Source organism: Lontra canadensis, unplaced genomic scaffold (genome assembly GCF_010015895.1).
Source record: "Lontra canadensis isolate GAN:19392208 unplaced genomic scaffold, GSC_riverotter_1.0 scaffold30, whole genome shotgun sequence".
Classification (NCBI taxonomy): Eukaryota; Metazoa; Chordata; class Mammalia; order Carnivora; family Mustelidae; genus Lontra; species Lontra canadensis.
In genome coordinates this window covers 14,247,321-14,264,239 of record NW_022631024.1, presented here as the reverse complement: position 1 = coordinate 14,264,239, position 16,919 = coordinate 14,247,321, and the positions used below count along the sequence as shown (strand labels likewise).

Below are 16,919 nucleotides of genomic sequence, written 5' to 3'. Positions count from 1 at the left end.
ATGAAAGGCCTGTGCCCAACAGAGCGTCTCCACAGGGACGTCTGTCCATTTAGATAGGAAACCTCCACCCCCGGGGCAGGGAAGCAGAACCCCAGACCTGGTACAGCTCCTCCTTGGTCACATAGGGCTTCCCCTCGGAGCTCAGGGCCCGGAAGGCGCTCTCGATCTCCTCGCTGGATTTGACGTTCTCGGTTTCACGGCTGATCATGAAGGCCATGTACTCTTGCAGGGAGACGTGGCCGTCCCTGGAGAGGGGCAAACGCAGTGAGCCAGGAAGAGCCACAGGCACAGCCACCTCTGCTGCCTTCCCTCCCGCTCACCTGTTTGGATCCACGGTGTCTAGGATTGCCTCGAACTCGGGGTCAGGCTCCCCTTCCTCCACCATGGGCAGGTCATAACCCAGGGAGCGCAGGCAGGACTTGAACTCCTGGTGGTTTAGCCTGCCCGACTTGTCCTTGTCGAAGTGTCTGCCGGACGAGGGCTGCTCAGCATGGGCCGCAGGGCCAAGCCTGCCACCCGACCCCCGGGAGGCCATACTCACTTAAACATCATGCTGAATTCTTTGAGGGCCTCCTCGGTCACTCCGGTTGTGTTCCTAGAAGAACGGGAAGGAGTGAGCAGGTGGCAAAGTCTGTTGGATCCCAGCAGAGCGAGTGCTGGACGCTAGAGGGGGCCTGGGGGCGCGTACCTGGCCTGGATCTGCTGCTCCAGGTTGTGCTGCATGCGCATGCCCAGTTGGTCGAGCTGGTCCCACTGCTGGGCCAGGCCCACGGTGCTGTGCTCCGTGTACTTGTTGTCCAGGATCAGGGCCTCCTCCATGGCTGCCCCGAGGTCCTCAATCTTCTTGAGCTGACTCCTCATGGCTCGAATCTCCTGGTGCTTGCGCTACGGGCAGGGGAGGGAGGATGTAGGTGACAGGGGCTCTCGCCTCAGTCACCGGGCTTAAGAGCCTGTTCAAGAGTGCTCCCAGCCCAAGGTCTGCGGGGCTGCATGGGGCGGTGTGGGGCGGTGCGAGGGGAAATTCAGCAGCCTTGGTCCACGGAGGGACAAGCAGGGTCAGACTGCGGAGGAAACTATACACGAAGAACCAAACGGCCCTCTTTCTTTTCTGGTAAGACACCATGTGGCAACTGTCAGAAGCAAAAGACTTTCTCTAAACAAGATGGTGTTCTGTGCTGCTTTATGCAAAGGGAGAAAGGCACCCACCCAGCCTCCTTCCTGCCAGACTTTAAACAAAGGGGGTACTTACTTTGGTAGCTTCGAGCTGGGATTCCAGAGTCCCAGATTCTTCCACCATGCAGGACCTGAACACAGAAGCACAGTGAGGCGGGAGGGCCGGATTGTGAGCTCAAACCTAACTATCCCCAGGTTACAGTGCCTGCTGTCTTGAAACTTTTTTTTTTTTAAATCTCTTTTTTCAAGGAAATGAAACCTATCTGCTATTGGTCATCTTTTCCTAAGGGGCCCTGGGAGCCGGGGAGCGGAGGCAGTCTTTCTCCTGCTTCAGAGACAGGATGCTGCCACCCCAGGGGGGGTGCCACCTGCCCCAGGCCAACTGGGGGGCCAGGGGCGAGCCCCACCCAGCCTGCTCCCAGGCTAGGACCCTTTCTCATGTGGCTCCTCCGGCCCAGCCAGGCTAGGACCTGGTCCCTCACTCAAACTAGGCCCTCAGCCCTCAAGGGGTACCTGAGGAACCAAGCTGAAGTTGCTCTATGGGACGTCAGAGGGCCCATGGGCCTGACAGCATGCCCTCTCTGCAGCCACTGGGGAGAAGGCTGCTCTGTACACCCCTGGCACCTGCCCCCCTGCGGAGACCTTAGCAGGGAGAGGCTGACAAATAGAGCGCTGCCCCCCACCCCCAGAAATCCCTGGAAGTCTCCTGCAGGTTCCTGAGGAGGGGAGCCACATTCTAGGGTGTGACAGCCATGGAAGAGATGCAGTCAGATGCCCCCTCAGACACGAAGCTGGGATGCTAAGAGATCATGACCAGATTTGGGTTTTGAAAGCGATTCTAATTCTGCCCAAAGGAGGGAGGTGGCTGTGATTAAGCCCCAGATTCAGGCTCCATGAGACTGTCTGGGCCAGAGGCTCCCAGGGCCAAGTTTCAAGAACAGGGTGCCCCGGGGAGCTTCCATCTTCCCGACGCTATACAGTGTGCGGTCACAGAAGGCCACCAGTGAACGAAGACAACAAACGAGTTGGGGTTACGTGCAGGGACGAGTCACACTGCGCGGGTCTGTGGTGGGATTTTAGCCCAGCCTCCCCCGCACCCACGTGTGCCCCAACCTACCCTTTCAACACCCAGCGAGCCCGGGTTAGCTCTGAAATTTCCCCAAGTTCAAAGTGCTCGAGCAAGGCAAGGCACCGGGCTTCCTCCTACCCCAGCAGTTCAGACTCACAGTCACGCCATGGCCCCCAGGGAAAAGCAACACCCCCCGGCCCCGGGGGCAGGAGGCCGGGTGCCGGAGCAGTGGGAGGAGGACAGATCCCTCCTTCCCAAGCGGCCGAGGGCGGTGGGTTAGTCAGAAAGCGGAGCCGCCTGGGGAAGTCAAGAGTGCATTGGTAAAACCACAGTGAGGGAAGAAGAGAAATAAGAGGAGAAAAACCTTCCGGACAGATCATCCCCAACTTCATACTGATAGACACGAATGACCCGACGATACGCTATGCTAGTCAAAGAAAAGAAACCAAATGAATACACCAAAGGCACGGGCAGGCAAGAGCAGACTGAGACAGACACGCGCCACAAGGCCCAAGCTGGCGGTGCACAGGCGGGGCAACCTGGCGCCCAGGCAGGACCTGGTGGGGCTGGGCCACCGGCCGCAGGGAGGACAGGCGGCCTTGGGGCAGCTCACACTGGGACCAAGCAAGACGGGACAGGGCTAGGGAGGAGCCACATGGGAAGGGGAGCATGGCACCCACGGAGACAAGACCAGCTTGGCAGACACAGCCACAGGGCTGGGGAGGGGAGTGGAGGCCAGGGGGCTAATGAACTCAAGCTAGAAACCGTGACCCCTAAATCCCACCCCCCCCTTCAGCACAGGTGGTCGCGTCAACGTGCGCCTCTTTCTCCTGGTGCCATGCTGAGCTGCCCCAACTACCCATCTGCAGAACCCCAGCAGCGCTCGTCTCAGCTGCTGAGGCCCGCGCCCCACCCCTGGCCCCCGCGCTACCCTGGCTTTACGTGGGCCTGGCAGAGGCCAAAGTCTAGAGGAGACGCCACTCCCAGGACTGGACTGGGCAGGGCCGCCCTGCTCCTCCCGGGGGGCTCCTCCCTAGCCTCATCTCTCCATCGCACGAAACCCCGGGCACTTTTGCCTTCTATTAGGGGCAACAATGCTCTTCCCCTTCTCCTGGGAACGCTGGGGGGTGGGGCCCTGGGGGAGGGGTCAGTACACAGCTGGGGACTCACTGCACCCGCTGAATCTCCTCCTCCATGCAGGACCATGACCTCCTAGGAAGCTAAGTATGGTCCCACCGGACACACGGGGAGAAGCAGAAGAGAAGGCCAGTGAAATCCCAATGGCTAAACAAGCATGGGGTTTCTCAGAGGCTTTGGACTCCAGCTCTGGCCCTCTGGCTTGGTCACGTTCCCTGAGAACCCCTGGAATCTGAACAGGAAGGTGCGAGTGGCTCCCCTCCCCAGACCGCAGGCTGTCAGGACAGCGTGGGGCAAGGCACAAACTCCTTGTAGGGGGACGGGGACGGGGGTGGGGCGAGGGTGGGATGGGGAAAGTGCAGCCCTCCTGGGGCAGAAAGGCCCATCCTGGGATCCTCTGCAAGCCAGGCCATGGGGGGACAGAGGGCAGGGGGACAAGCACACGAGACACCACCACACCACGAGCCCGGAGAAACAAGAAGACAATATTAACCCATCGAGGAGATACGTTCTGTGCAGATGGGATCCAAGCAGCCGCAAGACAAAGTGGCGTCCGGACAGCAGCGGTCGGGAGGTGGGGGACAGAGAGAGACACAGCAAAGAAAAGAAAAACAAAACCGAGAACATCAGTACCCACGTTGCATTCAACTCTGTTCTGTGTATCACCGCGGTGCTGCCTAGGACTGACCACTGGCCACGCAGGGCTCCACCCAATCCAGGACACCTAGCAACCTGACCTTCAGAAAAAGTACCTTCGAGACTCTGCCCGCCCCTCCGGTTCGAGCCAGACCAGGGTGCACCCCTAACTCTCCTTCCTTACTGCGAGCCGCCTTCCGGTTTCCCACAGAGCTCCCCTCCCGCTAGAGCCGGGGGCCCAGGAGCAGAGTGCTGGGGGCCTGTGCACCGGGGGCGGGGGGCACCTGGTCTCCTGGATCCACTGGTGGAACGCGTTGGCGTGCTGGGCGAACTCCTGGCGCAGCTTGTCATTCTCCTCCTGCCGGCGCTGCTCCTTCTGCAGTTCCAGCTCCCGTTCCTAGGGCCCAGAGGGAGGAGAGGCCGTGTCACCAGAGCCTGTCCTTCCTGCTGGTCTGCCCTCGGGGTGGACGAGCGGCCTAACGACTTCCGTTTCTGGACGCTGAACGTGACCAGAAATCACGGTTTTGTGGGGCAGGGCGAACCGGATGTTGACATCAACCCGAAGGAGGAGCCCGGGAGACACTCGGGGAGCTCAGAGCCCTCCACTCCCCGCCGCTCACAACTGGCCCCCAAGAACTCTGGCAAGAGGTAAGGGGGAGTGGCTGATCGACAGCCTGGCGGCGGGGGCTGCTGGCTGGTGGCCCCGGGCGGGGGCGCTGGGCACCTTGATGATCTTCTGCAGGTTCCTCCACGTCTCCTCCAGGGCCTCCATGGTGAACCAGGTGTAGGGGTTGGAGGCCACACGGAAGCTCTTGATCTGGCGGTCCAGCTCGGCCAGCTGGCTGAAGTCGGCCTGGGCAGAGCTGAGGGACGAGCGGAAGGCGTCGTGGGCCTCGCGCAAAGCTCTGATCTCCTCCAGGGAGTTGCAACGCACGGGATCGGTCAGGTCCTCTTCGGCATTCTCAAACCAGCTGTTGAAGGCCGAGGCCTTCTTGGCGAACGTCAGGAAGAGGTCTTCCACCTGGAAGCGGAGCAGCTTGCGTCAGGGCCCCCGGGCCGCACCCAGGAGGCAGGACAGGAAGGCAGCGGTCGTGCTGGGGGCAGCCAGGGCAAGCCGGGGTGCCCCACTTCCATGTCTCAAAAGGCCTCTGACCTCCCTCGCTACCCTTTCCCCTCAGTCTGTCTCGGGTGCTTCGGAGGCAAAGGGCCCCCTGCTGGGTTCTGGCGGGCTCCCCGCCGGGGGGCAGATGTCCCCACAGCCGGGCCGGGGCAGCTCTGCAGGGGCCCGCTCCTACCTTGCGGAAGTGACTCTGTGCTTCCAGCAACTTCTTCTTCCGGGTGGCCGAGTTGGCCAGAAGCTGGCTCCATCGCTTCATGAGGGCGGCGTGCCGGGCCTCGATGGCCTTTGACTGAATGTGTTTGGCAGCCAGCAGCTGGTCTTTGAGCGCGGTGATGTTGGCGATACCCTCCTGCTGGAAGGCCTGCAGGCCAGCGTCAAACGTTTCCTGGAACAAAGAGCGGTGGGCCCGGTCTGCAGGGTCGCCTGGGATGCTAGAAGCCACCCTTCCGCAGTGGCTCAGCTTGATGGCACCGGTCTGCTCAGCCAGCCGCCCCGGCCACATGGTCAGCCCCGAGTCCCCACCTTGTCCTGAGATCCTCCTGCCCCCTGGGCAGACTGAGGCTCAGGGTCCCCTAAATGTGCGACGCTCTCCCCACCATCTCTCCCCAGAAGGAATGGCTGCCTCCCGCCGACAGCTGCGGTCTGCCCTTCGTGAGCGGAGCTGAGACGCCTCTCCTCGGGCAAGACCTTCCCCATCAACCCCGGCTCGCGGCAAAGCGAGTCAGCTCTGGGGGTTAAGTCCCCAGCACATCCCACCGCTCTGCTCCCCGGAAGCGCCGCGCCGCTCTAGCACCGAAGCCTCGTCCGGAAGCTCCCCGAGAACCAGAATGACCTCGCTCCCGCCGGGCCCTTACGGCCGTTCTCACTGGAAGACGCCGACCACCACTCGTGCACCGGGAAGCGCTAGCCGCGGACGTCCCAGTCTTGTTGACAGGGGCTACGACTGACCTGTTTGGTGAGGAGAGTCTGAACGGAAGACAGGTCTCGGCCATAATCATCTGTCTTCAGGCTGTTCTCCTTCTCACCTAGGGAACCAAGCGTGGGAAACAGGCCAGCCTTGGTACAGCGAATGACGAAGGGAAAAAAGCGAACCGAGGCGCACCTATCACCCCGTTGATGGTTAAATTGCAGGATTCCCAACCCCACGCCGGCTGCCCCTTCCTCCTCGCAGCCTGGGCCCCACTGGCCAGCTGTAGGGAGATCCTTCCAGCTCACCCTGGATGTGTTTCCACTGCCACTTATGTGACAGCAATCCCGAGGGTCACAGGGGTCCTGAAATCCGAGCCTAGCCGCCCTGCGCTCGGGAGCCGGACTGTGCCCGGGCAGCGAGGGGACAGAGCCGCTGGGGGCCCGCTGCTGCGCCATCTTGCTTAGCTGTGACGCTTACTGCTTCTCCCAGGGTTTAAAGATTCTTGTTTTGTTAACCCTGGTGCTGGCCCAGTGCCGGGCGCCACGGGGTCCCCCACTCTCGGCCGCCGGACATGACTGAAATGCCCGCGTTAGACCATTTCTTCTCTGGAGAAGACCAGCTGCTTAGATAATAAATGAGCTACGGCTCTGGAACAATCTTCCCGGCCGGGCGGGACAGCGCTCACCGATCCAGGACTCCACCACGTCTGCCTTCCAGTTGAACTGAAGGAAGGCCGAGTTCTCCTCAAGCTTGGCCTTCCTCTGGGCGGCAGCTTTCTCCAAGTCTGACACTTTCCCGTTCAAGCCCTTCATCTTTGAAGAGATGTTCTCCTCGTGGTGATTGTTCTAGGCCATAAAGAGAAGGCACACTCTGGTCGGCCTCACGCCCTGCCTTGGCCGGATGATCCACGGCCTCCCTGCCATGGCAGGTCCTCCAGGGCTGCAAGGCGGGCCCTGCGCCTCCGGCCCAGCACCAGCCTCCAGGGGAGAACAGGTTAAAGATTTTCTAAAGGCAACATGAGTAAAAGCCTTGAGAGGATGACTGTTGGCAATTTCACCGATAAGAATGAGTCCTGAAGAAACGAGGAATGAGCTGAAACATCACAGTGACGTACTCATTAGTGTGTCTGATAATAAAAATCAGTAAAAGAGCAAATACTTAGACATAAAATGTGAGACATCCAAACAGCGGCTCCCAACACAAGCAACAAACACAATGGCTCATAGAAAGCAGACACTGGAAATTCTTAGGCCCCAAACACTCGGATTTGGTTTTGGAATAACGGAGTCTGAGAACACACACAAGTCAGCATAAAATTTAGAGAGAAGCTCGAGGAGGAAACAGACTGCTGCGGACAGCACCGGGCTCCTTTGCTGGCCGCAGACAGTCACAGGCTGGTCCCCGCGCAGGCGGAAAGAGCAGAGACTGAGACGCAGGGCTGTGTGTGGGTGACGGTCGGACACAGACCTCCTCCCCCTCTGTACACAGTCTGGACCGGACATGAGCTTCACGGTAGCTCATTTGCCCATAAGGGTAAAGAAAAAAAGCTCAAATCCGAACATGGATTTGAACATGCTGTTACCTATGAACCGAATCTCCATGCTGACCGCAGCAAAGGCCGGGATGAGAAATCTTCTCTACTAGTTACATTTGCAACAGATTATAGTTGTGAAAAGTTCTTGTCTTCCAGTACCAAACACCTGTCACCGCACCTAAGTGATCGGCGGTAACTAACTGGGGACCTGGAATTCCAATGTGCCACGGACCTGACTTCAGTGCCGGGGAGAAATCCCCGGGACCCCTCCCCTCTGCTCTCTCGCTAGGGGGCTGTTTGAGTGACACCCAAGTCTTGTGACTTAAACACACTCATTTCTAAGCCAGCGTGGACAGCAGCCAGGCTTTGTGGAGCAACGCACGTCGAGGAGCGGGCTCTGTCCTGGGTAGGGGCGGCTCTCGTGATGCTTCCTGCATCTCCAACCAGTTCTGTCGAGAGCCTGTACTACCACAGAAGCGAACTAAGGGAAGAGCCCTGTGGGGGGCCAGGGCGGCTGAAGGGAGGCTTCTCTGCTTAGTTCGCGCACAGAACGTACGTGCCCCACAGTAACGTCACTAATTGGCTTCGGTAAGGGGGAAAACGTCCGCCCAATTGCAGACTCTTTCTTTTGTGATGAAATACGGCAGTGGGATTGCTCCCGGTCTCCAAGCAAACCTTTCTGGGGTGGATATTCCAAGCAGATGGGCTTTGTGGGGCCCCGGCCCCGGCACGGAGGTGTCGGGTGTGGGAAGTGAGCGTGTCCCCAGCTCACCTTCTTGATGAGGTCCTGTCCGTTGCTGCAGACGTCATTCACACGGTCCTTGTGCACCGTGAAGTCCGTCTCAAAAGCTTCGTGTTTCTTCAACAAGCCCTGCAGTGGAAGCAGAAAGGCCGGTGGCTGAGAGCCGGGCATGGGCTGGTGGGCGGGCCCGGCTGCGGGTCGGAGGGTACCAGAGCTGGAAGGCGCCTGCCCTCTGGGGCAGCCCAGTCCAGCTGGGGACTGACGTCGGTGGGTAATCACAAGGGTGGTAAAACTCGGAGGCAGCAAGGGTAACTGGCGGTGAGCTCAGCTGGAGCAGGGACGTCCAGGAAGGCCCTTCTGAAGGGGTTAAGCTCTTGCTGAGCAACCACTACAGTGTCCCTCTGTCCCCTCTGGAAGGCCACATAGGAAACAACCCCGTGGAGCTTAAGACAGAACCCAACAGATGGCTTCCCTGAATACAGCTCCTAAGGGACCTTCCAAGTGTCCCCGTCCTCGGTAGACCTGAAAGACTGGAAACGATGGCTCTATGTGGGCTTCCTGGGGACAGGAAATCCCTCCCTCTAAGCCACCGGAAGCACCCTGACCAGCCAACCAGGACAGCCACTCTGAGAATGTGGCTCAGGGACCACCCAGACTCTGGGGAAGGCAACCTCTGCCTCCACGGCCGGTGGCCCACATCTGGGAACATCTGACCATAAAGTGGGGCTTTATGGGGTGGGGGTCCCCCCAGCAAGAGAGGAGGCCGTTCAACTAGCCCATGGCTCTGGGCTGCTTGCAACCAGTCGGACCAACGGAACACAGCATGGCCAAGGTCATGTAACATCTGAAGCTAAAACTGGAAGCTTCTGTCTCTGCCATTCTGAGAGCTACCTACGGACACGGGGCAGGGCCGCTGGAGGAAGGGAGGTGTGGGGGGTCAGGGGACACAGAGTCGTGCCAGCCGTTGGTGACAATGGCGGCTCTCTCGGCCTGCTGCCACACCTTGGTGCTGGTGAGGGACCCCCCTCAGGGAACAAGCCACTGCGACCTGTCGGGCTGTCACACAGCGTACTGAAGGCAGAAGCGGAGATGCTTCCCCCAGAAAGAACGATGTCCTGACTCCTGGCACCTAGGGATGTGGAAGACGCAGACAAAACCAACTGAAGATGCTCAGAAGCCACTGGGGCAGGGCCCAGTCCAGGATGACCTGCGTCCTTCTGAGCGGGAACTCCAGATGCAGTGGCCCGGAGGGAGAGCCGCGGGCAGATAGATGCGGAGGGGAGAGCCGTGAAGGGCAGAGGCTGAGGTTACGTGGCCACAAGACAAAGCGCGCCGGCGAGAAGCTGGAAGACCGGAACGGGCCTCCCCTAGAAGTTTTGGGGAGCGAGGCCCTGTCTACACCTTGGTCTCAGACCTCCAGCCTCCAGGACAACGCCTGCTGTACGGCCCCCCGGCCAAGGGCGCGCCGGGGTGGCAGCTGCTGGACCCCCATGGACATCAGGAGCCTGTGGGCTCCGGGCCGTCGGCCGTGGTGCATTTGGACAGAGGAGCAGCATCTCTAGCGTGAGGTCTGGAGGACTGTGACCAAGCCAGAGGCGGAGGCTGCCGGCCGGGGGATCTCCCGGCACCAACGCAGCCACTGGACAAAGCGAGGGGCGGCGCGCCAGCTTCTCTGACCTGGATAGCAGCAAGCGTGTCTCCGTAGTCCTCGCTGGCTACCAGGGTCATCTTCTCGTTGATCCACGCTTCTTCCTCTTCCACGTTGGCCACAAACTGCTGATACTCCAAGGACTCCTCCAGCCGCTGGCCCCTGATGACAGGACACACCACAGGAGCCACTGATGTCATCCGACTTTAACCCTCACAGCTAATGTGTATTTAAAAACATTCCTGGGGCTCCTGGTGGCTCAGTTAAGTGCTGCCTTCGGCTCAGGTCATGATCTCAGCGGCCCGGGATCGAGCCGCACACTGGACTCCCTGCTTGGCGGGAAGCCTGCTTCTCCCTCTCCCACGCCCTCTGCTTGTGCTCCCGTTCTTGCTCTATCTGTCAAATAAACTAAAAAAGCTCAAAAAAACCTCTACAAAAAAAAAGTTGTGTTTTTTTTTTCCTTCAAACACGGGATGTGGCTGGTTCCATCAACCCTTCTGCGTCACGTGAAGCCGACACAGGGCTGTTCACAGGAGAAGCTCCGGAGCCGTATGCGGGTTCAGATCCGCGCAAGGGAACCCGCTCAGCACGGGCCAGTCCAGGCGGCTCCGAAACAAGCCGGTGCGGCGCCCGCGCCCGGGACGAGGGTCCAGGAGGCGGCAGAGGGCCGGCAGCCCCGGTCCTGGCCTCCACGCGCAGCGCCCGCGCCCCTTCCCTGGCCGCTCACCGAGCAGCCGCCAGCTGCCTCAGCTCCTGCCAGCGCTCCACGAACTGGGCCAGGCGCTGCTGGATCTCCGCCTTGCCGATGGTGTTGTCATCAGACAGCTTCCTCCCAGCGTCCAGGACACCCTGACGGGCGAGAAACGACAACAACAGCTATCACCTGCCCCTCGGTGTGTCCAGAGAAAGGCCTCAGCATCAGACCCAGGCGTCCTCTCTTCCGGCTGTGGAACGAGGGCTCGCAGACACCGCAGACAGCAGAAAGCGCGAGGGCAAAGGGTCTCCTGCCCATCGCCCACCCCTCACCTGAATCGCGGGCTCGTGGGCCGCCAGTTCCGCCTCCAGCCGCTTGTGCTTCTTCCTCAGGTTCTGCACGCCCGTTAGGTCTCGGCCGTAGTCCTCAGAGCTCACCAGCAGCTTCTTCTCCCTGCACAACACGGGCAGGCGCTCTGCACCCCGAGTTCTCAACTGGACAGGTTTGGTCAGGAGCTGTGACGTCTCCGGACCCCATGTCCTTCACCTACACCTGCTGATCTCGCCACAAAAACCCCGACCAGTCTTCTGGAAAATAAAAGCCTCCACTTCCCAAACGAAGGGCACCGGCGCGGGCATGTAGGAGCCCCACCAGGGTCAGGGTGCGCAGGAGAACGAGGAGGCGCCAGCGGGGTCGCCTCACCAGCCCCGCTTTTCCAAACGTGCAGACACCACACGTGGAAATATAGAAAAAACCTGGACAACATTCTCTAAGGAAGCGAGGAAGAGGAGACGGGATTTTTGTCCTTAAAATATGGCGTGTTTACAAAACGCTAATCCCCTCTGACTGCAACGGGAAAGGAATTAAAAACAACTCTCCCTCCTTCGGGGACTGACCCTGCCCAGAATATTGGGCTGTCTTTTCTAGAAGGAACAAGACTCGCTCATCTCCCTGGGGACCCCGGGCAGGGTCTACACAAAGTCTGGCTCCATCATCACATACTGTTCCCACCTCAGGCCATCGACGGCCCTGTCAACTGCACAGCTGGGCAACAGAAGCCGCCAAGGTGTCCCCGTGGGCCAGGTGCTGCTACACTCTGGGAGAGAGCCAGACCTCACGGCCAGGCCGCCCAGAGCTCCAGACCCCCCTGGTACGGTGGCTCCCAGCACCTGCCAGCAGAGGCTCAACGGACCTCCCAGAGGACCTGACTGCGAAGGCCCGAGGACACGTACTTGATCCAGGACTCCTCGTCATCCATGTCCCGGAAGAACTGGTGCAGGCGATGGGACTCATTCAGCTTGGCTCGCCGTGAGGCTGCCATGCTCTTGATCTTCTGGAAACGACCGTTGATGGTGTCCCGCTTGTCCTTCACTTGGGAGGTGTCAAAGGCACTGCTGGTCATCAGGCTGTCTGCTTGGCTATTCAGGTCCTTCCGGCGATCCTGGGGCGGGGACACAACGGGGGGTGAGGAACCCGGCTCTCCCAGGACGGTCTGCTTGGAAAGCAGAAGTCTCGAACTCTTCACCGACAGCCTGGCCTTGTGGCGTACTGGACGGTCTCTCAACGTGGCCTACGTGGATCCCTGGGGTTCTAAGACGTCAAAATTATTTTCTTAATGACACAAAGACCCCATCTGCCTTCCTCACTGAATGGACGCTCACATGTGGTACGACAGCCATGCTGGGGGTGCCGATGCCTCCAGACTCCGAGCCGTGGGAGAAACCCCTCACTTGAGGGCATCCCTATGAAGGCAGAAGCTGTGGATTTTACCAAATCTCCATCTCAGAGTACGTGTCGGTGTCGGTGTCCTGTGTGACACCATGGGAAGCGCACACAAGCAACTCAGCAGCACGCTCAAGTTCAAGGACGGTCCTGAGGAGAAGCCCGTGTCCTGAGCCGAGCTGGCCGCTCGTTCACGGGCTGTCCTCACAGACAGAACGATGACCAGACTACGGCCATCCAGACTTTAACGTCTGACAGAGCCTTCTTCAGAAAGATGGAAGTGAACCTGTCACTTTCAGGAAGGCAGAGTCTGCTGCTTCCGATAAAACCTGAACTTTCAGGTGAAAGTGGGAATTCTGGAGGAAGTGCACTGGCCTCCATGAGGGGGACCAGCCGCTCAACCAGTGAAGGTTGTCCTGTTGAGACTGGCTGTGAAGTCAGCGACTGGGACGTGGGAGCTCATGGAACAAGAGGTAATTCTGCTTCAGTCAGAAGGTTTTCCAAATGATTCTGTGACATCATGCACTTAGACGTGCAATGAGAAAAACATTCCATGTCCATGATGGACCAGTGGCTTTTTAATATTAAATGGTATGAAACACTGATGGATCGGGTTTCAGAGTCCACTTTGCAACTAACCATTAAGCACCTACCATGTACTGACTTTGGTGTCAGAGGACCCACAATCATGTGAATGAAAACACCGCTCCCTTCTCGAACCCCCTGTGCGAGGCTGGGTTTCCATCGGCTCTGACCGACCCCACACACTGAATTTGGAAGCAGCTATGAGAATCTGGCTGTGTTCTACTAAACCGGACTGAAGAGATTTGAGAAACACCGCCAATGCCAGTCTTCTTACTATATCTTGTTTTGGTTTTGGACATGGTTATCGTTCATAAAAAGTGCTACTCTTTTTCTCAGACTTACTCTTGATTTTTCATCTTGAAATAATTACGGACTCACAAGAAGCTGCAAAACCAGGACAGCTTCAAAAACAAAAGACCAGGACCGCGCCTGTGTGTCCTTCCCCAAGTCCCTCCCCACAGCAGCTGCTTCTGCGGTGCCCCACCAAGACCAGGCCATGGACCCCGGTGCAATCCATGGTGCAAAACCACAGATTTCACCAACTGTACGTGCATCCACCCGTGTCCGTGAGGGTGTCCGTGAGGGTGTGCGTCCATAGTGCCACATGACTCCCCCACGCCTAGAGTCCCGTAACCCAAACCAAGCTACGTTGTTCTGTGAGCACAAGGGAAACCCCTGTCCCTTCCTTGCTGCACCCCACCTGTGTCTAACTCCCGGGGACCACTGCTCCGCTTTCCATCTCATTTTGTCATTCTCAGAATGACAAAAATCCCCTAAGACTGTCTTTTTAAAATTTAACTTTTAAAATTAATTTTTTAATATAAACAGCAACTACCAACAGACAAACCCACATAAACTCTGGCTGGGGCCTTCGGTAATAGCACAGGGTATAAAACAGCCTCAAGGCCACACTGGGAACGTGGCTCGAGGTGCCAGCCGTTACGTTCCTCCCCCACACGCGCTGGGTCTCCCCGGGTCAGGCACCGCTGCGCCTCAGACGGGCCCAGCCCCCTCTGATCACCTCATGGGCAGATATATCTGCCTCCAGCAGCTGGTGTTTCTTCAGCAAGTTGTTCACGGAAGCCAGGTCTTTGCCGTAATCCTCAGATGCCAGCAGGGCCTCCACCTGGCAGGGAAACAGGAAAGGGGAGATGTGACCGTGTGGTGCCCCGTGTGTATGAGGCACAGCGGGTGTTCCGGAAAATCCAGGGTGCCCCGTTGTCTGGCCAGGTCTCTGGCCAGCTGCAAACTTGTCAGCCCCAAGTTATGTTGTCACAGCAACTCAGCCTCTATCAGCCCCTGCGGCCTGAGTCCTTCTCCCTTCCTGTCAATCAAATTCAGACTTGAGAGCCTAGAACTTGCGATATCACAGCTCAAGGCAGGGTCCCGGAGGTTCAGGGGCGAACTGTGGGGCGATTGCACTTCAGGGGGCCCCCGCCGAGGAGCAGAATCAGCAGCAGCGGCTGAGATTAATGCACGAGGCTGACGGGCAGACGTCCCACCGGAATGCTGCGAACACGTCAACGTCCACCAACACGGGAATGGTTCAGTTATGGCAGGACTAGGACGGACCCAACGCAGCTCCTCAAATGCTTAGGAAGAATTCTTTTTTTTTTTTTTAAGATTGTATTTGTTTATTTGACAGGCAGAGATCACAAGTAGGCAGAGAGGCAGGCAGAGAGAGAGGGGGAAGCAGGCTCCCCGATGCAGGGCTCGATCCCAGGACCCTGAGATCATGACCTGAGCTGAAGGCAGAGGCCTTAATCCACTGAGCCACCCAGGCGCCTCCTTAGGAAGAATTCTTAATGACTCAGGATAATACTCCCAAAACACACTCATGAAAAATTATATTCTGAGATCAACTCCGTATACAAACAGAACTACGCTACTGTTGATGGAAATATGCGTAGACTGGAGAGAAATATTAACGGTAGGCTCCAAAAATTTCTTTGCCCAAATTTTCTACTAACTCTGGCTTCCTGACTTAGCTGTTACTTTGGGTTCCACCCAGGCAGAGTCTCTAGAGCTGCCGCCGCCCAGACCCTACCCCCGCTCCCTGTTCGCATTCCCATGGAAACAAGCGAGCTGCTGCCTAATTCCTATCTATATCTGCGCTCTCTTCTCAAAACGTTCATTTCCTCTGACCCCTTGAGCACAAGACTCTGTGATAAGGAAGATTCTGTGGAAAGGGGTGCCCTTTTTCATGGTTTGGAGCTTACTGACTGTCCTGTTATCCCAAATGACCAGAAACCCTCTGCTGGTGGGAGGGGAAACCTGCCATTACCTCAGAGAGCCAGAAGTCGAAGTCCTTGATGCCGGTGTTGAAGTTCTGCTGTTTGTTGGCTTCTTTCAGCTTCTGGCTCTTCTCCGCTGACTTCTGCACCAGGAATTGCCACTGGTCAGCTAAGGCAGCTAGTCGGGCCTGGGGAAGAGAAGGGGCCATTGGAGATGGGGAAGTCCAGGAAGAGCCCCTTCTTCTAAAGCTGAGCGATTCGTGGGGAGAGAACAACAGCCTCACGGGAGCCCTTCTTACCAACACTCCCCATCGGTCATGTAGGCAAAAATCTTCAATCTGCTTTTGTTCTTTTTTTTTTTTTTTTTAGGATTTTATTTAATTATTTAACAGAAAGAGCGAGCGAGTGCACAAGCAGGAGGAAGGGCAGAGAGAGAGGGAGAAGCAGGCTCCTCACTCAGCAGGGAGCCCAATGTGGGGCTCGATCCCAGGACCCCGGGATCATGACCTGAGCCAAAGGCAGACGCTTAACGACTGAGCCACCCAGGCACTCCTATCTGCTTAGTTCTTAAAGCCATATTTCAAAGTTGTCACCACGCGGCCCATACCTTGACAGCATCCTCACTGCCCGCACAGGCCCCGCGCTCGATGAGGGAGTTGCCCGTGTCGATGACCCCGCGGATGCGGTCGGCGTTGGCGTGTAGTTCTGCTTCGAAGGCCTGGTGCTTCTGGTGCTTGCTCTAAAATTCCAGAAAGATGACCTTTCAAAACCAGGTCCTGTGAGGTTACCTCCGTTTAGGGAAGAGGGAGTCTCCGAAACTTAAAACAACTGGGGGCAAGTGTCAACATTTCTTATAGAAGGCAGTCATGGCATTTGTCAAACAGTGTGGGGTTCAGCCTTCTGGGAGCTGGGCAGAAGGACCCGGCTGGGAGAAAGGAGATGGACCAGCTCAGGAGCAGGGGAATGGAGTCAATTCTTCAATCAGCTGGGAGGGAAGTCCGAGAATTGGGTACATTCTACCATTCTGCAGAAAACACCAGCAGCCAACGGCAGTGTTTAAACTACTCGGACATCAATTTCTATCCACAACCTTCTCCACGGACAGACGATCTAACAGGTGACACACACCTGGCTCGCCTGTCATACTCATGAGGCCGTGATCACTTTGGCTGGCAGGCGGAGTAACTACGGCTGCCCCAGACCTTGACTTTGCTGCCTTTTGTAGCTGTCATTAACCAAAACTCCTGAGCACTGTTAAAATCCAAGCTTGACTGGAAGTAGGAAATGATTTTTTCTAAGGAAAGAGAGGGCTGGGAGAATGCCAGGCTCCTGATGCTAGGTCTCAAGGGGATTTTCAGAGTCTGCAAAGCAACAGAAGGCACGGGAAACACTACAAGACAATGCAAGGACACAGCTGTGACACAATTCTGGGTGAGAAAGGCAGGGTCTCGGGGGATGTTATTTGGGGGAAAAGAACTTAAAGAAAATAAAAAAAGTACGGTCAGGGAAGGATTCTGCATCAAATGTTTCATTTCAGGGGCAGCAACTGTCGAAGGACGGAGCCGCCCGGCTGGCGGAGCGCAGAGCTCACATCGGGTGGCCTCCTTCCACGTTCCGCTGCCCAAGTCCGAGCAGGGTCTCAAATACCCACAAACCCTGACCCGAGTCCAGTTCCCGCTTCTCTTTCTTGCTCTGATCACTCTTTGATTCAAAGC

The 16,919-nt window shown here is 57.7% G+C and overlaps 1 protein-coding gene across 15 annotated transcripts in view; it reads right to left on the bottom strand.

The window, feature by feature from the left end:
* The window catches only part of SPTAN1 (spectrin alpha, non-erythrocytic 1), a 60,699-nt gene that overhangs the window by 617 nt on the left and 43,163 nt on the right, over window positions 1-16,919 (bottom strand). For 7 of the 15 annotated variants that reach the window (XM_032866002.1, XM_032865998.1, XM_032866000.1 and 4 more), the window contains 20 exons: window positions 15,812-15,943; window positions 15,255-15,392; window positions 13,992-14,096; window positions 11,896-12,104; window positions 10,996-11,116; window positions 10,697-10,818; window positions 9,999-10,131; window positions 8,352-8,450; window positions 6,731-6,890; window positions 6,084-6,160; window positions 5,311-5,520; window positions 4,740-5,036; window positions 4,300-4,412; window positions 3,873-3,890; window positions 2,607-2,669; window positions 1,250-1,304; window positions 689-885; window positions 542-595; window positions 321-467; window positions 98-245 (listed from right to left, as the gene is read on the bottom strand). In XM_032866002.1, coding sequence (XP_032721893.1) covers window positions 98-245; window positions 321-467; window positions 542-595; window positions 689-885; window positions 1,250-1,304; window positions 2,607-2,669; window positions 3,873-3,890; window positions 4,300-4,412; window positions 4,740-5,036; window positions 5,311-5,520; window positions 6,084-6,160; window positions 6,731-6,890; window positions 8,352-8,450; window positions 9,999-10,131; window positions 10,697-10,818; window positions 10,996-11,116; window positions 11,896-12,104; window positions 13,992-14,096; window positions 15,255-15,392; window positions 15,812-15,943 — 2,598 coding nt within the window. The remainder of the gene's footprint in view (window positions 1-97; window positions 246-320; window positions 468-541; window positions 596-688; window positions 886-1,249; window positions 1,305-2,606; window positions 2,670-3,872; window positions 3,891-4,299; window positions 4,413-4,739; window positions 5,037-5,310; window positions 5,521-6,083; window positions 6,161-6,730; window positions 6,891-8,351; window positions 8,451-9,998; window positions 10,132-10,696; window positions 10,819-10,995; window positions 11,117-11,895; window positions 12,105-13,991; window positions 14,097-15,254; window positions 15,393-15,811; window positions 15,944-16,919) is intronic. The other 8 variants (XM_032866004.1, XM_032866007.1, XM_032866008.1 and 5 more) reach the window with 2 other exon arrangements.